The sequence below is a fragment of the Staurois parvus genome, unplaced genomic scaffold (genome assembly GCF_062004578.1).
Source record: "Staurois parvus isolate SC_StPar_1 unplaced genomic scaffold, SC_StPar_1.0 ptg000832l, whole genome shotgun sequence".
Lineage (NCBI taxonomy): Eukaryota > Metazoa > Chordata > Amphibia > Anura > Ranidae > Staurois > Staurois parvus.
This window is the reverse complement of record NW_028318628.1, coordinates 4,175,515-4,191,008: the sequence shown is the minus strand read 5'-3', so window position 1 is coordinate 4,191,008 and position 15,494 is coordinate 4,175,515. Positions and strand designations below refer to the sequence as shown.

The window sequence follows — 15,494 nt, the reverse complement described above, 5'->3', positions numbered from 1 at the left end:
TCTCAGTGACACCCCAGTGTTTGTGCTGTGCAGCACGCTCCCAGCACAAAGACAGGTATGCAAATATGCGGCCCCACAGAAAAAAGCCCAGTTCTGTGTGACATTGGCGTCAAGGGGTTAAGGTGTTACTAAACCCAGGTCCCTGCATCCACTCTATCTGTTCTCCCACAGTACACGGAACATGGAAGTGCAAGAGGCTCTCTTCTATCAGGAGATGAATTGGGGAATGTGGAAGAAGGGGAGGATCAGAGAAGACAGGATGAAACATCCTTTTTACACAGTGCGGAGGAATAACCCCATAAGTTCCACAGTGAGTATACCAAGCATGCTTTACTGCATATACAGATTGATTTTACTGTTGTGAGTTTAGTAACACTTTAACTTTCTACCTTATCAATGCTCTGCTTGCATGCCTACCTTTCACTGAACTTTCGTTTTAAGGCATAATATTTAACTTTCTTTATTGTAATCCAAATATCAGCATGAATACACCTGAACTATTTATAAAAGTTTGAGATAAAAATCTATTCTACTTGTCTGTTCCTTCATTTGCCAATAACAATGTCACATTGAAATAATAGCATACTAACTGGAGTCAGATCTGTATACTGTACGTATCAAGTGCTGTGACACAAGAACCACAGAAGGGGAAGTCAAATTTTAGAGCCATGAAATGAAAGAGAGGAACTGTGACAACAGGAAGTCAGCAGAGACGAAATAGTCACCCAACCACACATTATAGGAAACAGAACAACTTTAACAGATTATTGAATACAGCATATCGAAGAGAGAGAAACTCACATTCAAAGACCAAAGTACAACAGAATCTCAAAGGTAAGGACTTTACCCTTAGATTTATGTTTGTAGATGATAAATGGTAGTCATATATATGCATGCATAGTTGTCAGTCTTTCTCAAATACATTGATTTGGATATGGGGAACCTAAGCTGAGAATAATACTGCGGCCACCATTAGTGACCTTCTTCTGCTGGGTTGTCTCTGGCTTTAATACTTTCTGTCCGTGGCCATGATCAAACAGGTAGTTTACATAGGCAGAGTGACATCAGGATTCCTAATCTGTATACATGTTCCAGATCAGTGCTTCAGGAAGAATTTAAACCACAGAATCAGCATGACAGCCAGCTAACATTGTCAGCAGGAGAACCAACATTCGCACTTGTGCATTGTGACAATCTGGACCAAGATGCCCAAATATTAAAATGCATTTCCACTACACATGCCATCATACCAGTTTTATGTGTGCCGTGTTGTGTTGTGGTGCTATTCATTGCCAATTCTGTGCCATTCATTGTGAATGGCACCCAAAGCTTTATACAGTAGAGCACAATACATACCGTACATTGTGGTGAGCTGCATTTTGAAAAAGAGTCATGCACCTTCTTTTGTCTGTTGGCAGCTTATTTATAATGAATTGGCTACCTTAAAGCGGAGTTCCACCCAAAAGGAGAAGTTCCGCTTTAAGTACTGGTCCTCTGCTCCTCCTTGAGGGGGGGCAGGTACTCGATTTTGACAGATACCTGCTCCCACTTCCACTGCCACTGCCTAGGTGATCGGAAGCGGAAGTTGTCCTCCCCCCTCCCTCCCTGCAGTCTTCTCACACATGCGCAGTGGGCACCCGGCTGTGAAGCTGCAAGCTGTCGCAGCCGGGTGCCCACACTTAGAAAGTCGGCACCAGGGAGGATGGCCGGTAAAAGTGGCTGTGGTGAGTACACCGCTGGATCATGGGACAGGTGAGTGGCTGTTTTTTAAAAGTCACCAGCTATAGTTTTTGCAGCAGTGATTTATTTTTTTTAGGTTTAACCGGAGCTCCGCTTTAAGGCCTCTTTCACAGGAGCGCACTGCATCTGAGCACCAAAACCGCTATTTAATTAATTGTTAATAGTCAAAACAAACTCACCCATCCATCCATGTCTCCATGCTTTATTTTGCTGAGGCATAACTTTGATAAACACCCCTAGCATTTCTGGCAGTGGCCAACTTGAGTAAGGGCAGGTGATTCATGTAGCATTTACTTTCTGGAATCCATCTGCTCTTAGCTCAGGCATTAACTGAGCTGAGAACCCTCCCTCCTCTCCTGAAGACTGCTGGGATATATGAGATCATTTGCCTTGGCATGTGAACCAGGAAGTAACTGAAGAAATGTAAAAGAAAAAAGTTTAAATCAAGTAAATATGATATACTTTCCTTTCTATTTACTATTGCTAGCAGCATAAGGATTAGAAATAGTCAATGTTGATTGAGAGAATGAAGTTCCACTTTAAGCATACATCTGTGCGAGGGGCTGTGTTTGATTGCAGGGTATGTACAGGTGCTCCGTGCATCCCCATGCAGGCAGTCCCATTCATGTCTATTGGAATGCAGTAGCTGCGTGGATAAGCACTACTTATATGTCCGTAATGGGAACTCTGGACCTCCAACAGGCTGATGCATTTCGAGGACTTGCCTCTTCTTCAGAGCCATGTCCTCAAAACGCGTCAGCCTGTTGGAGGTCCAGAGTTCCCATTACGGTCAGATACATAGTGCGAATTGGACAGAGCTGTTCCTTAACAATGTGCTTTTGACTGTATTGTCATTTTGTGAGTACAATACCTAATTTTAACATTTAATAAACACATTTCTTAAGGTAATGTACTAGGCCAGTCTGTCCTCTTTTTTTCTCTATTCAGTATATTTGGACTTTCCTGGTTTTTGGAGGGCAGCAAGGCATGCATATCCCAAGAATTTCGTGATATGGTCCCAACTATACAGAGTCCATCCCTAAGCGCAGAAGTATCTGGGTTTGCCATTTCTTGGCTGCATGGATACAGCTGCTACTCCCAATATGACATCTGTGTTGGTGCGTCCCCACACGTAGAAATGGTGAGTTTGGGTACACGTACCTACATGGATGTAAAATTGGGAGCAGCGGTTGTGTCCATCATCACAACAATGCCTGCACAAAGATGCATACAACACCAGTGCATCCCATGTGGGCAAACATGGCGATTAACTATGCCAGTGTGAACAGAGCCTAATACAGCATCAGTTAATGTGTGCTATAATATATCACAGTGGATTGCTTTAGTGTAAATGGGGCCTCAAGGTTTTATATCCCCCCAATGACAGCCTTTCCTGAACATTAGTGATCAGCTGGGAAAATTCAACACAGCCCATTGGTGAATCCTCTCTGAGATTCTACTGCTCCTGTATGCTCTGATCAGGGGCAGACTGACCATTTGGAAACTCGGGCACTGCCCGAGGGCCCGGGGTCAGTAGGGGGCCCCATGATATGCCCCTGGTACCTTTTTCATAGGCTTTTTTTAGTTTGGGCAAGGACGCAGGGGCTCCATGATCCCCTATTGCCCGGGGGCTCCATGAGTTGTCAGTCCGCCCCTGGCTCTGATCTACAGTTATTGAGAGATCAAGAAAAAAAGCTTGATCGGATGATATTCCTCTTGTGTTTACATGTAGCTTTAGGCTAACAATCACTATTAGTAGCTGCCAGGATTCCAATATGACTGGGTAAAACAATAGTCTGCACAATGCATATAAAAATATGATTTATTTTTAGGTGGGGATAATACATTGTACATAGTTACACAGTTAGAAAAAAGACAAAAATCCATCCAGTTCAACCAAAAGAAAAAAAAAAAAAAAAAAAAAAAGTTATAATCCTATACCCACCATTGATCCAGAGGAAGGAAAAAAAAACCCAGCAAAGCATTCCTTCCTGATTCCCCGAGAAGCAATCGGATATTCCCTGGATCAACTTTAACTATAAATGTTAGTATCCAGTTATATTCCGAGTATCTAAGAAAGAATCCAGGCCTTTAACGCAATCCACTAAGCTGGCCAGAACCAATTCTTGAGGGAGTCTATCCACATTTTCACAGCTCTTACTGTGAAGAAACCTTTCCGTGTTTGGAGATTGAATCTCTTTTCCTCCAGATGTAAAGAGTGCCCCCTTGTCCTCTGTGATGACCTCAGGGTGAATAACTCTACACCGAGTTCACTATATGAACCACTGATGTATTTATACATGTTGATCATATCCCCCCTTAATCTCCTCTTCTTAAGAGAGAATAAATTCAGATGGAACAAATAGTTTCTGAAGACAGGACTGATTAGATTGTGCTGTTTTTCTACAAAATTACATTGAGTTTATGAAAAAGGATAGTTTAGTGCAATGTTTAGCTGAATTATAAAAATATAATTACACTGAATGTCCAAAACAAGACTAGAGCTATAGTATAGTGCAGTTCTGGTATAAGAAATGCTAGGAGCTGGTGATATGTCAGACTATCACTGCTATATATGGAGCATTTGTGCTTTTATTTAATCATTTCCACTTTAGACCATATTGTACTAATCGTACTTTCCTCTATTTGTAGTTTACAGAAATGTAGCTTGGTAGCAATATGACTGCATTTTATGAAGAGGAAATGGCTAGCAAGTGTAGAAAACATACAACTCTTCTCGGTGGTGTCTGTTTTAGCCCTGTCATAAAATATAAAAAATTACAATTTTGCTACTGTGTGAGTTTAGTCAAACAATTGAAATATCATCTGCTTTACAAAGGCTCTACTGTGCTTTGCAGTGACTCAGTACAGGGATTTTTGGTTCCTTTTGGCCCTCCTCACCATAACTTGTCAGGGTGCACCTCACCATTGCATATTGCATCAATATTTATACCTTTTTAATGGTGGAAATATTTATAACTCAAACTGTTGTTGATATCAAACTAGGTATCATGATATCTTGTTTACCCCATTTTCCCTGACTACTGGCTGAGAGTTGTAGTCATGCTTCTCTCCTCTATTCAAGTCTAACTCTAGGACAAGAGAGACTCCTACTTCAGGCACTGTGGAGGGGGTAGGAAGCATAGCTGAGCTGGAGCTTCTTTTAATATCAGGACATCTGAGGACCCTGCTGTCAAACCAATAGCCCAGCCCTGTAGGTTACACTAGTAGAGCCAGTCTCCGTGTGAACTCCACTAGGCTCCATTGTCATTATAAAAACTGGTCTGCTCTGTGTATCAGGAATGCTCACAGACTCTCCTAATATAGAGTGTATCCCGTCAGTTGCTTCCCACACCTGCACAATAACATGCCATAGCATTGAATGGAACATACCCATACTGCTAAAGCAACATTACAGATGAAGTAATTTAAGTCTATTGGATGCTATTTTGCCAGCTGGGATGTAAAAATGTGAGGCAGCTGCCATCAGGCACCTGAGAAGGGGGCTTTTAGCTGTAGATAGCTTTTGGGGACTATAGAGCCAGGGCAGGGGTGGTTTTAAGTTAAAAATAAATGTCTACTTCAAGCTTAAATATCTTCATTCTAATACGTTCCAAAATGTTGTACATACTGTATATATTTTCAAACCTTAATAGGGTAACCCAGCAAGACCAGCATAACAACATCGTAAACACCTTTGACTTATGCTAGTAGACTGTAAGCTGTTGTGAGCAGTGTCATTTTTCCTTTTGAGTCACTTTTATTTACTGTTCGTTGCCTGTGTGTTGACATGACTGCATGTCTATCAATGAAATATTGGTTTAGGCATTGGCAGCAGTTTTTGTGAGGCAAGCTAAAATTAAGGTTTACTAGTCCTATTAAATGCAGTATTAAATTGGAAATTATTTGCATTACTTATATCATTTGCTACTATAGAAATTATGGTAAGAATCAGGTCCAGACTGGGACAAAAAAATAGGCCAATTTTAGACTGAGCAGCCAACTTTTCCAGGGACAAAGGGGTGTTGGGCCCTGTCCAGCCCGTTGTGCAGCCAGGTCATCAACAGGCCACGGACTGGTACCAGTCTGCAGTCTGGGGGTTGGACCCCTTCATTAGCCAGCTCTTGTTATGTGGCCTGGTGGCCCCACCCCACCGGGCAACTGTCCGGTGTGCTCTATGGCCAGTCTGGGTCTGTTGCAAGATATCACATAGAATTAACTTGAGTCATAGACTCACAATAATACAGAATAAAGAAGCATTTACAGTTTATCTGAAATGCCTACATATGTTTAATGATGACTAAAAGAAGCAGCATTTTCTCCACTTCCTCCTGCAGTATAAATAGTAACATTTACTTTTTTAGGACAAATATAATGTGTGGTATCACAGCAAATTAATGGAGCATATTGATGTTATTATAAACATCCAATCATAATAAAACCATGTAATCTGTTCTTTATTCACATGGTTTGCTGTAGAATAAGTCGTACTCTTAAACTACTGCCTAGATACTATCCTTAAATGGGAATTTTAAATATGGAAGCCAAGTTTGCTCCCATGCTGGCCAATCTATTTATTGCCAGATGGGAGAAGAATGTGTTTTTTTGAGATTCTTATCTCTTCTTTTGTTGTATGAAAAAAAAGATATATTGATGATATATTTTTTATCTGGGATGGAGATATGACATTATTAGAAGCATTTACATTAAAATTGAGGGCATAGAAATTGACCTTTGATATTGACAAAGAAAGAATACATTTTTTGCAGTTAACTATATTTATCTTCAGATGGTAGGTTACATTCAAAATCCTATTTTCGTTATTCCCCATCTTCATTTAATAATATACCCAAAGATCAGTTCATGAGAGTCAGCATACATTTGAGCTATTAGAACAGGGGTCTCCAAATTGCAGCCCGAGAGCCGGATGTGGCCCTTTGCTAGCCTTTATCCGGACCTTGGGACACTGACACCTACAATGGGGCACTATTTCTTCCACTGATAACACTTATGGGGTACTATTCCTCCCATTAATACCAATGATGGGGCACTACTCTTCCTCCTACTGACCACCACCCCTGAGGCCATGTTTATTCTCACTAATGCTAGGCCCAAAACATTTTCTCTGGCTGCATTCTTGCAGCCATTGAGGAATACTGTGAGAGCTGTCATTGGTCACAGCTTGTCACATGGTACAAGGCTGTTGTGAATAGCTTTGTACCATGTGACCTCTGTGATCATTCACAGATTTCACTAGTAGTAAGCAATGATGTCAGCAAGTGACATCTTGCTTACTACTATTCATGTGATCACTGATTGGCCAATCAGTGATCACATGATCGGGACCTCACACAGAGGTCCCGTACAGCGATCGGTACTCCCAGGGAGTGCGCATAGCCTGAAAATGCGGGTGCCGTTTATGAATGGCAACCCGCTCCTGCACTGCTCCTGTCAGGCCGTTTATGTACATGGGCCGGACGGGATGTGGTTAAGGAATATCTTAGCACCTATTTATTTACTAAAACTGGAGCGTGAAAAATCTGGTGCAGCTCTGCATAGAAAGCAATCACCTTCCAGGTTTTATTGTCAAAGCTTAACTGAACAAGCTGAAGTTTGAAGCTGATTTGCTACCATATACTGCTGCACCAGATTCTGACTGCACCAATTTAAGTAAATCTCTCCCATTGTTTATACATTTACATAGAAGAAGTTCCATATGTACACTTATTAATTTCACCAAAAGAAAATAATGGCCTTCAGTTGTAACAGGAAAACCATTTTAATGGTATTCAAAAGATATTTTTGGTGCTCTCTGAGATTTATCAGGTAACATTCAATAATGTCTCATCCTATACATGCTTTTACAACAGATGTGGAAGGCAGCTGTGGGACATAATGTTTCAGTAACTCAGACCGACGGTGGAGATGACTGGGAAACTGATCCAGATTTCGTGGTAAGTCACCTCTTTTTTTTTTTTTTTTTTTTCCGGCAAAGAAAAATTATTCAAATTTAAATATGGGCATTTGTGAGGCTGTTGAATCTCTCATTCTGTGAATTGAGCTTTACACAATATGATCTCCAGCAGCCTCATAAACCTCTTTATTTAATTTTTCTTTTTCAATTTTATTTTGATCTGAAAATACACAATACAACAAATTCCACTGTAACAACATGCTATTAATGAATACACTGTTTACAGGCTTCATTCACACAGACGCCAATGCCAGTGCTCCTGATTCAGAGAGAGGGGCCAAGCTGTTAAACTGACAGACAGCCAGCTCCCACTCATTACAGAGCCAATATTTTTTTGACACGCCTAATACACCAAAGATCTTTAGCTTTAATAAACACTGACATGCTAATTTGTTGTGCTGACAGAAATAAAGAATAGATGTTTACTTGCTACTTTTAGTGCTATTTGTTATATTAAAATGTACTTTTCATAGAACGACATCAGTGAAGAAGAACAAAGGTGGGGGGCTAAAACCATTCAAGGATCTGGCCGTCCTCAGCATATAGAGTAAGTCTTCTAATTTGTTGATAAAATTGAGCAGAATGTCTAGTTTTATTCAAAGAATACCTGTCATGATAGAAATATGGAGACCACCAATACAGCTTTCTCCTTAAATTTTAGTTACCAGGCTGTCATGTTGGCTCTTGTTGTTTCTCTGACTCAGAAAAGTATGCACGTAGGGACTTCTGACTTCTCTGGCTTGGCAACTCAGAAAGTAATAAAGCCTGAGGATCAGCGTGCCGGCAAGTCAACTAGTGTTTTCATAAAGAGGTCATCAATGTCATCAACTCATCACATCTCTCATGAAAGTGTTATTTTAAAGGAAATGTAACATTTAAGTATGTCCTGCTTCTGTACATGTGTTTAATCTGCCAATCCCACTAAAAAACAAAGTGCAGGCCCTGTATGGATAGAAAAATGTAACTGAAGGGGCTGTGGTTTGGTTATATGTGTTTACACACAGGTCTCTCCCCTGTTAGCTTTACATCGCGATCGCCAAGTACCAGCTGGGAATTACCGGCTGGTCCTCGGTGATTGACATCTCTAGCCACCAATAGCAGCATGGGTATGGCAGTGTGCACATCCTACCTGCAGATGCAAAGCACCTATGTATATGTGATTTTGTGCAGCCCTGCCACCCTTTAGCAGTACTTCTACTATAGGGTGGTGGGCAAGCGGTTAACATGTGCCTGCATTTCCAACACATCCACACTTTTGCGCATCATCCTGCTGTGCTCTGCCTAATTTAAAATAGCAACACTCATATTTGTATAATAGGCTCACTCAGTAGAATAGTAAGAATTAGAATAATTGCCCCAGAAGCAAAAACATATCACCATTATCAATGCCTACTTTTCTAACAGCAATGGCTGTTCCTATTTTTCAAACTTCTGGCAAATTGTCATTAATTGCAAAACTGCACACAGGCAAGGAAGTGATTTGTTTGTTCAGCACATCAAAATCCTTGATGCTCTAACTCTGACAGGTATGTTTTTTTGGGGTTCTTTTTGCAGCTCTCTTTTTTCCAGTTCTTTAATGGTGACAATATAGATATCATTTATTAAATGTATTTACTCATTTATTATTTTCTCCAGACTTAGGCCTCTTTCACACAGGGGTGTACTCAGGGCTGCTGGTAGAAACCATAAGGACCCTTACAGCCAACCTGACAGGGCCCCCCATACCACAGGGCCCCATACAGCCAACCTAACAGGGCCCCCCCCCCATCCCCACAAAAAACAGTTTACTATGCTTCAGTTATGAATGAACACAGTGAGTGATTGGTACCAATCACTCATTGTGTTCATTCGGGAATGGAAGGGACTGGTAAATTACTGGAACGGATCCCCTGTATGTTTCTCTCTGCAGCAGCTGAAAGCTAGCTGGGGGAGGGAGGAGAAGAAACCAGCTTTCAGCTGCTGCAGAGAGAGCCATACAGGGGATTGGTTCCAGTAATTTCCCTGCTCACCCTTCCTGCCCACATCCGATTCACCCAGCTGCCTGGGCCCCCTTGCAGGCCTGGGCCCCGTACAGGAGGACTGGTGTTACCCCCTTATCCACAGCCCTGGGTGTACTGAAGCTTTTGCTCCTGGAGGACTGTGCTTACCCACACGGGGATGCACAGGTGTTCCGTACATCCCTTTGCAGGCAGTCCTGTTGATGTCAATTGGAACGCAGCAGTTGCATGGACACAGATGCTGCTCCCAATCTGACATCTGTGTGGGTGATGATTAACACGCGTGAACAAGGTTTTAAAGCAAAGCCTGTACTGTGTGAAATAATTAGGATCCATGCACATCTGCTTCTGGAGCCGTTTAGTTTATTTGGGGGTTTTTTTTGCCTCTAGAAGCTGAAGCAGCTAATGTTATCCTATGTGTACATGCACAATAGTATAGAGGCATTTTTTAAATCCAGCGTTTAGAAGCATAAAAAACCCTTCTAGTTTGCGCTTCTGAGCATTTTTCTGGCAGTTAAAAAGCGCTAAATGCTCCTGAGCTCTGTTATACGCCATTTTGTTTCTCTAATGTTTTGTTGTAAAAATGTTTCTAAACGCTATGGCTCCTAAACACAGCTAAACACTGCTTAACACTGGCACAAAAATGCTACATGTGAGCGTTTTTTGCACAGCATTTTCTGGCAAGGTGACTGGCATTTTTTTTAAAGTACAGTGTGCATGGACCCTTATGCTTCCAATGCTGACCACATTCTGAATTCCTATATATATGATGCCAGGATTGTGTGGATAGCCACCAACATTCCTAGGATCAATAGATACAAACACAGTTTCTTCTGGTTATTGGCCTTTAGGGGAAGGTTGGTTGTAGATAGTAGATAGTGGTCCCCAGGCCAATAATTCCAGTTGGGGAATAACCTTCTATTTTAGTTTGAGATGTATAAATAAATATGTGTAAAAGTGTATATATATATATATATATATATATATATATATATATATAGTTAGAAATGGAAAATTCAGACCGTGGGGTTGATGTTCTCAAACTGGAGAGTGCATATCTGGTGCATCTCTGCATAGAAACCAATCAGCTTTTTTTGTCAACGCTTAAAGTAGAAAGCACTGCATCTGAGCACCACAAACCAAAAATGCTATATAATTCATTTTTAATATTCAAAACAAACTCCTCCATGCATCCATCATGTCTCCATACTTTATTTGGCTGTGAAATCACTTAAAAAAACACCTTCTGGCATTTCTGGCAGTGGCCATCTTGAGGCTAGGTTCACGCTTATGCAGTTTGTGTTTGATCCTTTTCTGCAGTGCATTTTGCGTTTTTCACATACGTTTTTGACGCCTTTTTGATGCGTTTTTCTTTTATTTTTCAACTTGTCGCTGGGCAGAATAAAACACATCAAAAACACATAAAAACCACACTACATGCTTTTCTGCAGCTTCTCCATTGAAGTCTATAGAACCAAAAACACAATGTTTTGCATTTAAAAAAGTCCCTGACCCTTTCCAAAAAACGCACGGGGTGAAAACAGAGATGTGAACCTGTCCCATAGGAAATCATGTTAAGTGGATTGCTGTGTGTTTCTGCAAAACGCAGCAGAAAATGCGTAGGTGGGAACGTAGACTAAGGGCAGATGATTTGTGAAGTAGTTACTTCCTGGAATCCATCTGTCCTTAGCTCAGGCATTGGTTGAGCTGAGAACCCTCTCTCCCCTCCTGAAGACCCCTGGGATGTATCACATCATTTGCCTAGGCATGGAAACCAGGAAGCAAATGAAGGAATACAAAAAAAAGGTTAACACAAGTAAATATGATATACTTTTCTATATATTTACTAATGGAAGCAGCCTAAGGATTAGAAATAGCCCATGTTGATTGAGAGAGTGAAGTTCTGCTTTAATTGAACAATCTGAAGTTAGAAGCTGATTGGCTACCATGCAGAGCTGCACCAGATTTTGCACGCTCCAGTTTTAGTAAATCAACCCCTGTATCTTGTCGTTTCACAGAACCTGCGGAAGTGGGGTGTGCATACCCACAAAACGTGCCATAATTGTGTGGATACTAATTTCCATCTGGGAACTCACTGTTGAATGGAGAGGAATACATAGTGAATTGACTGTGAAACACATGGAAATAAGTTTTATGTATCTATATTATGTAATACACCTGTAAAAAGTATGGTACTAAGTTCAAATCACACTTGTTTTAACTGTTTTATAATAAAAATTTTATTTTAACAGTAGAGCATATTTTGGCACAATGTTTGGCATCTTTAAAGTGTTACTAAACCCCGGACCCTGCATTATCTGGTCTCCTACAGTACACACAACATGGAAGTGCAATTATTTTAGTAAATATAAACGACTAAATACCTTTTCTCATCAGCAGTCAGAGCAGTCTTGTGACTTCTATCAGTGCTCAGCAGAGCACCGGTTAAAGCTTGTAGGAGGAGTTTTCTTTCTGCTCTAGGAAGATGCAGAACCCCTGACCTCTGTCTGGACAGTGCGGATTGGCCCTGTGCTGATCACATGCACTCTCCCAAGAGAAAAAAAATATCTCTAGCAATATGCAGACTGATTTTACTTTTGTGGGTTTAGTAACACTTTAAAGTCACAAAACTAGAAGAAACTGTTTGTACACATTCTGAAAATGCTAGTTGCCTGGTTCGCTCTGCCTTCATTTTTTCTTTGGGTTCTCACCTAGGACAATAATGCTACAAAATAAACTCAGGGTAAAGTCATTGTAAGCTCCAAGGAGCAGGGCCCTCCTAACGGTACTTGTATTGAACTGTATTGTCTCCCGTTATATTGTAAAGCACTGAGCAAACAGTTGGCATTATATAAATCCTGTATAATAATAATAATAATAATAAAAAAGTCAGAAGCCTTGATCTGTTTGAACTGTTTGCTTTCAGAAGAAGAGGTCAGTAACGACAGCCTCCATATTGCATTCAGTACAGATTTACATTCAGAGAGCCAGATGATCCTTCTGCATGCTGAGAAGCAGTTGTACCCCCCAGGTGGGCTGGGAATGTGTATGTTTCATAGGAAGAGCTGGCACCTACAGCAGAGGAAAAAGGAAGTGTAGACTGACCTGCTCGAGTGTAACATCTGTTGGGATAGCAGAATAAAGCTGTTTTTGGTCATAACAATAATTGAATTATGAGATATACAAATGTATAGACTGTAACCTTTTTTGATTACTATTTTCTTGGAAAGTATAAATCAGCTAAGAAGCAGTGTTTCTAAAGAACATGAACAAATAAAGAAGAAGGAGTTACAGGAAGGTCCAAAAGCCTCATATGGATATGGAGGACAATTTGGAACAGAGAAAGACAGGATGGACAAGGTAAACCAGCATTCCTAAAGTAGAACTCTAGCCCTTTTTTTTGTTCAGTTTTGGATATAGTGGGGGAGGGGTGCATCCTTTGTTAGGTGCTTATTGCAGGTTGAGAAGGTTTCCTTTACTCGTTGTGTCCCAATAACAGCTGTCCTAATAATCTTGTTATCATAAAATTGTTTCTTACTGTGTTTTTTTGCTTACTTGTAACTTCCTCCGTGTGCTCCTGAACCTATATTTTTCTCCTCTCACTTTCATTTGTTTGGAATGAGCAGTGCACGTTAGTTGTGATCATGTACACTGCTCGATGCACACTGCAAATCCCATAGTCCCTAGTGTAGCAATCGTGCACACAGAGCTGGATGCGAACCTCCATTTTGGCAAAGGCCTCCATCTTCTATCATTTTCTACTCCCAAATCAGTCTCCCTCCTCCGATTTCCCCCCTCCCTCAGGAATGTGGTCTGTGTGTGTATGCTGAGTTCAAAAGCCAACAGGCCCCAGTGGGAGAGCTCCATGGCTACAAATTCCAACCTAGCTGGTGCCCAGATGTCTGTTAGCTTCCCAATCTGGGATATCGTAAAGCCATAAAACCAGTCCTTCACTGAGCTTCAAAGACATTCCAGGTAGTCGTAAAACGGTCTCACATTTAAAAATCCCCTTTTCCATATAATTTTATATCTGGAGATATGGAAGACTTAGATAAAAACCAGGCATATATTCAGACCGGTCACTTTAATACAAGTCGTCTGATATATTACACCCCCGAGCTGGAATCTACAGGAGAGCAGAAAACGATATCTCCTGAACCGTCCCAGCTTGTATGTCATATTTCATATCTAGACGTTCGGCAGGTGATTCTGCATATTAATCTACTCGTGGATAGAATGTTACATGTATTCAGGGAAAGTTATTGCCCTGGTATCAACTTGAGAGGGATTTTGGTTCTAGCTTGGGTCTCCGCCCAACACCCTCCCCAAATTAGGCGATTGGTTCTCTGCTTCAAGGAGACACCCTGCTGAGTTCCTAGAAAAGCTATTATGCTTGGAGCTAAGCTAAGAAAAAGCTGAGTTGAGTTGAAGTTGAAGAAGCTCCTTTGTAACATCGGAACTAACTTTGGGAGATAAGGCCCTTTTGCTCAGAAAACTTGATCTGCTTAACCCAGGACTTTTGGCAAGTACTTTATCTCTCTAAACTTCTTTCTGTTATCTCTTTGCTGTGGTATTGCTCTCTGTATATTTATATATATATATTGGCTACATCCTTTTCTGTAAATACTTTTATTGCACCCTTTTGACCTTTTAGTAATAAATCTTACTTTCTGAAAGTGTTGAACTGCTTCTAAAGCTCTTGAATGCAAACTAAGAACCCCTGTCTCTGAAGAGCGCTACTGTGTATGTTTAAACCTCTATATACCCTGCCTGTGGGGACAGTGGTATACAGACGATTATTCAACATCATAGTGTTATTGCTGATATTGCCGAGTTTACTCTTTCTCTGTACAAATAGGAGGTGGTGGCAGTGTGAAGGGTTAATTGCGTAAATAACCCGACCCAGTAACAATCGCTCCCAGGCTGCAGATACACAGATTGTTGTCCATTAGCTGGAAAATCTTTGTGCATTGTGCAGCTGGGCGTGGCATTGTTACGCACGTGACAGCGCGGTTTTAGATTGGCTAGTCCTTTGGTCACAAGTTTGGTGAGAAGGGCTGGGGTCTGACGCCGCAATCGTCACACCTAGTACTTAGTCCATCGCAGAAGTGAGAAGGTGGCTACATTCCTACGTACAACAGGATCATGGAAAACAAACGTAGCCACCCTCTAACAGAAAGTCAGATAAAAGCAGTAAAAAATAACTAAATATTGAGATTTTGAGAAGCAATCAAGGATAGTTTTTTAAAGTAGAACTATAAGCAAAACTTTTTTTTTTCATTTTGGTTAGGGTAAGGGAGGGTTATAACCCCTGTGGTTTGTTTTAGCCATTTTTGTTCAATTAGGGAGATTTACCTTCACTTCCTGTTCCATAGCCAAGTAGAAAGTGAGGGAAAATCAATGCAAATTAGGGGAATCTCTAGGAGCCTCCTAGGTCACCAGAACTAGTGTCCGCATTGGAAGATTTCCCCTCTGTTACTTTTATGGGGACAACCCAAATTTGGGTGAATCTCCCTAAGGGAGGGGCACAGACAGGAATAAAAACTGACAGATTACCAAATTCCTCTCCACTCTGTCCAAAACTAAAAAGTAGAAGAATCTTTTTAGAAACCAGAGTTTTGTGTCACTCTAAATTCACTAACTGTAATTCAAATATCTATAATCTTACCGCCCCATTTTACCACCTAATACAGATTATAAAGACTGGCGGAGTCATGATCTTCCAGAAACCACAGATCTACCCATTCTCATATAGAATATGTTTATTACAGGGACTTACAATC

At 40.9% G+C, this 15,494-nt stretch overlaps 1 protein-coding gene across 1 annotated transcript in view; it reads left to right on the top strand.

Annotated features, from left to right (window-relative positions):
• The first annotated feature begins 688 nt into the window (after positions 1-688).
• The window catches only part of LOC149443787 (src substrate cortactin-like), a 64,967-nt gene continuing 50,161 nt past the window's right edge, over positions 689-15,494 (top strand). The window contains exons 1-4 of the mRNA XM_089655317.1: positions 689-834; positions 7,611-7,694; positions 8,188-8,261; positions 12,942-13,071. Of these exons, the coding sequence (XP_089511443.1) occupies positions 7,611-7,694; positions 8,188-8,261; positions 12,942-13,071 (288 nt within the window). The 5' untranslated portion in view covers positions 689-834. The remainder of the gene's footprint in view (positions 835-7,610; positions 7,695-8,187; positions 8,262-12,941; positions 13,072-15,494) is intronic.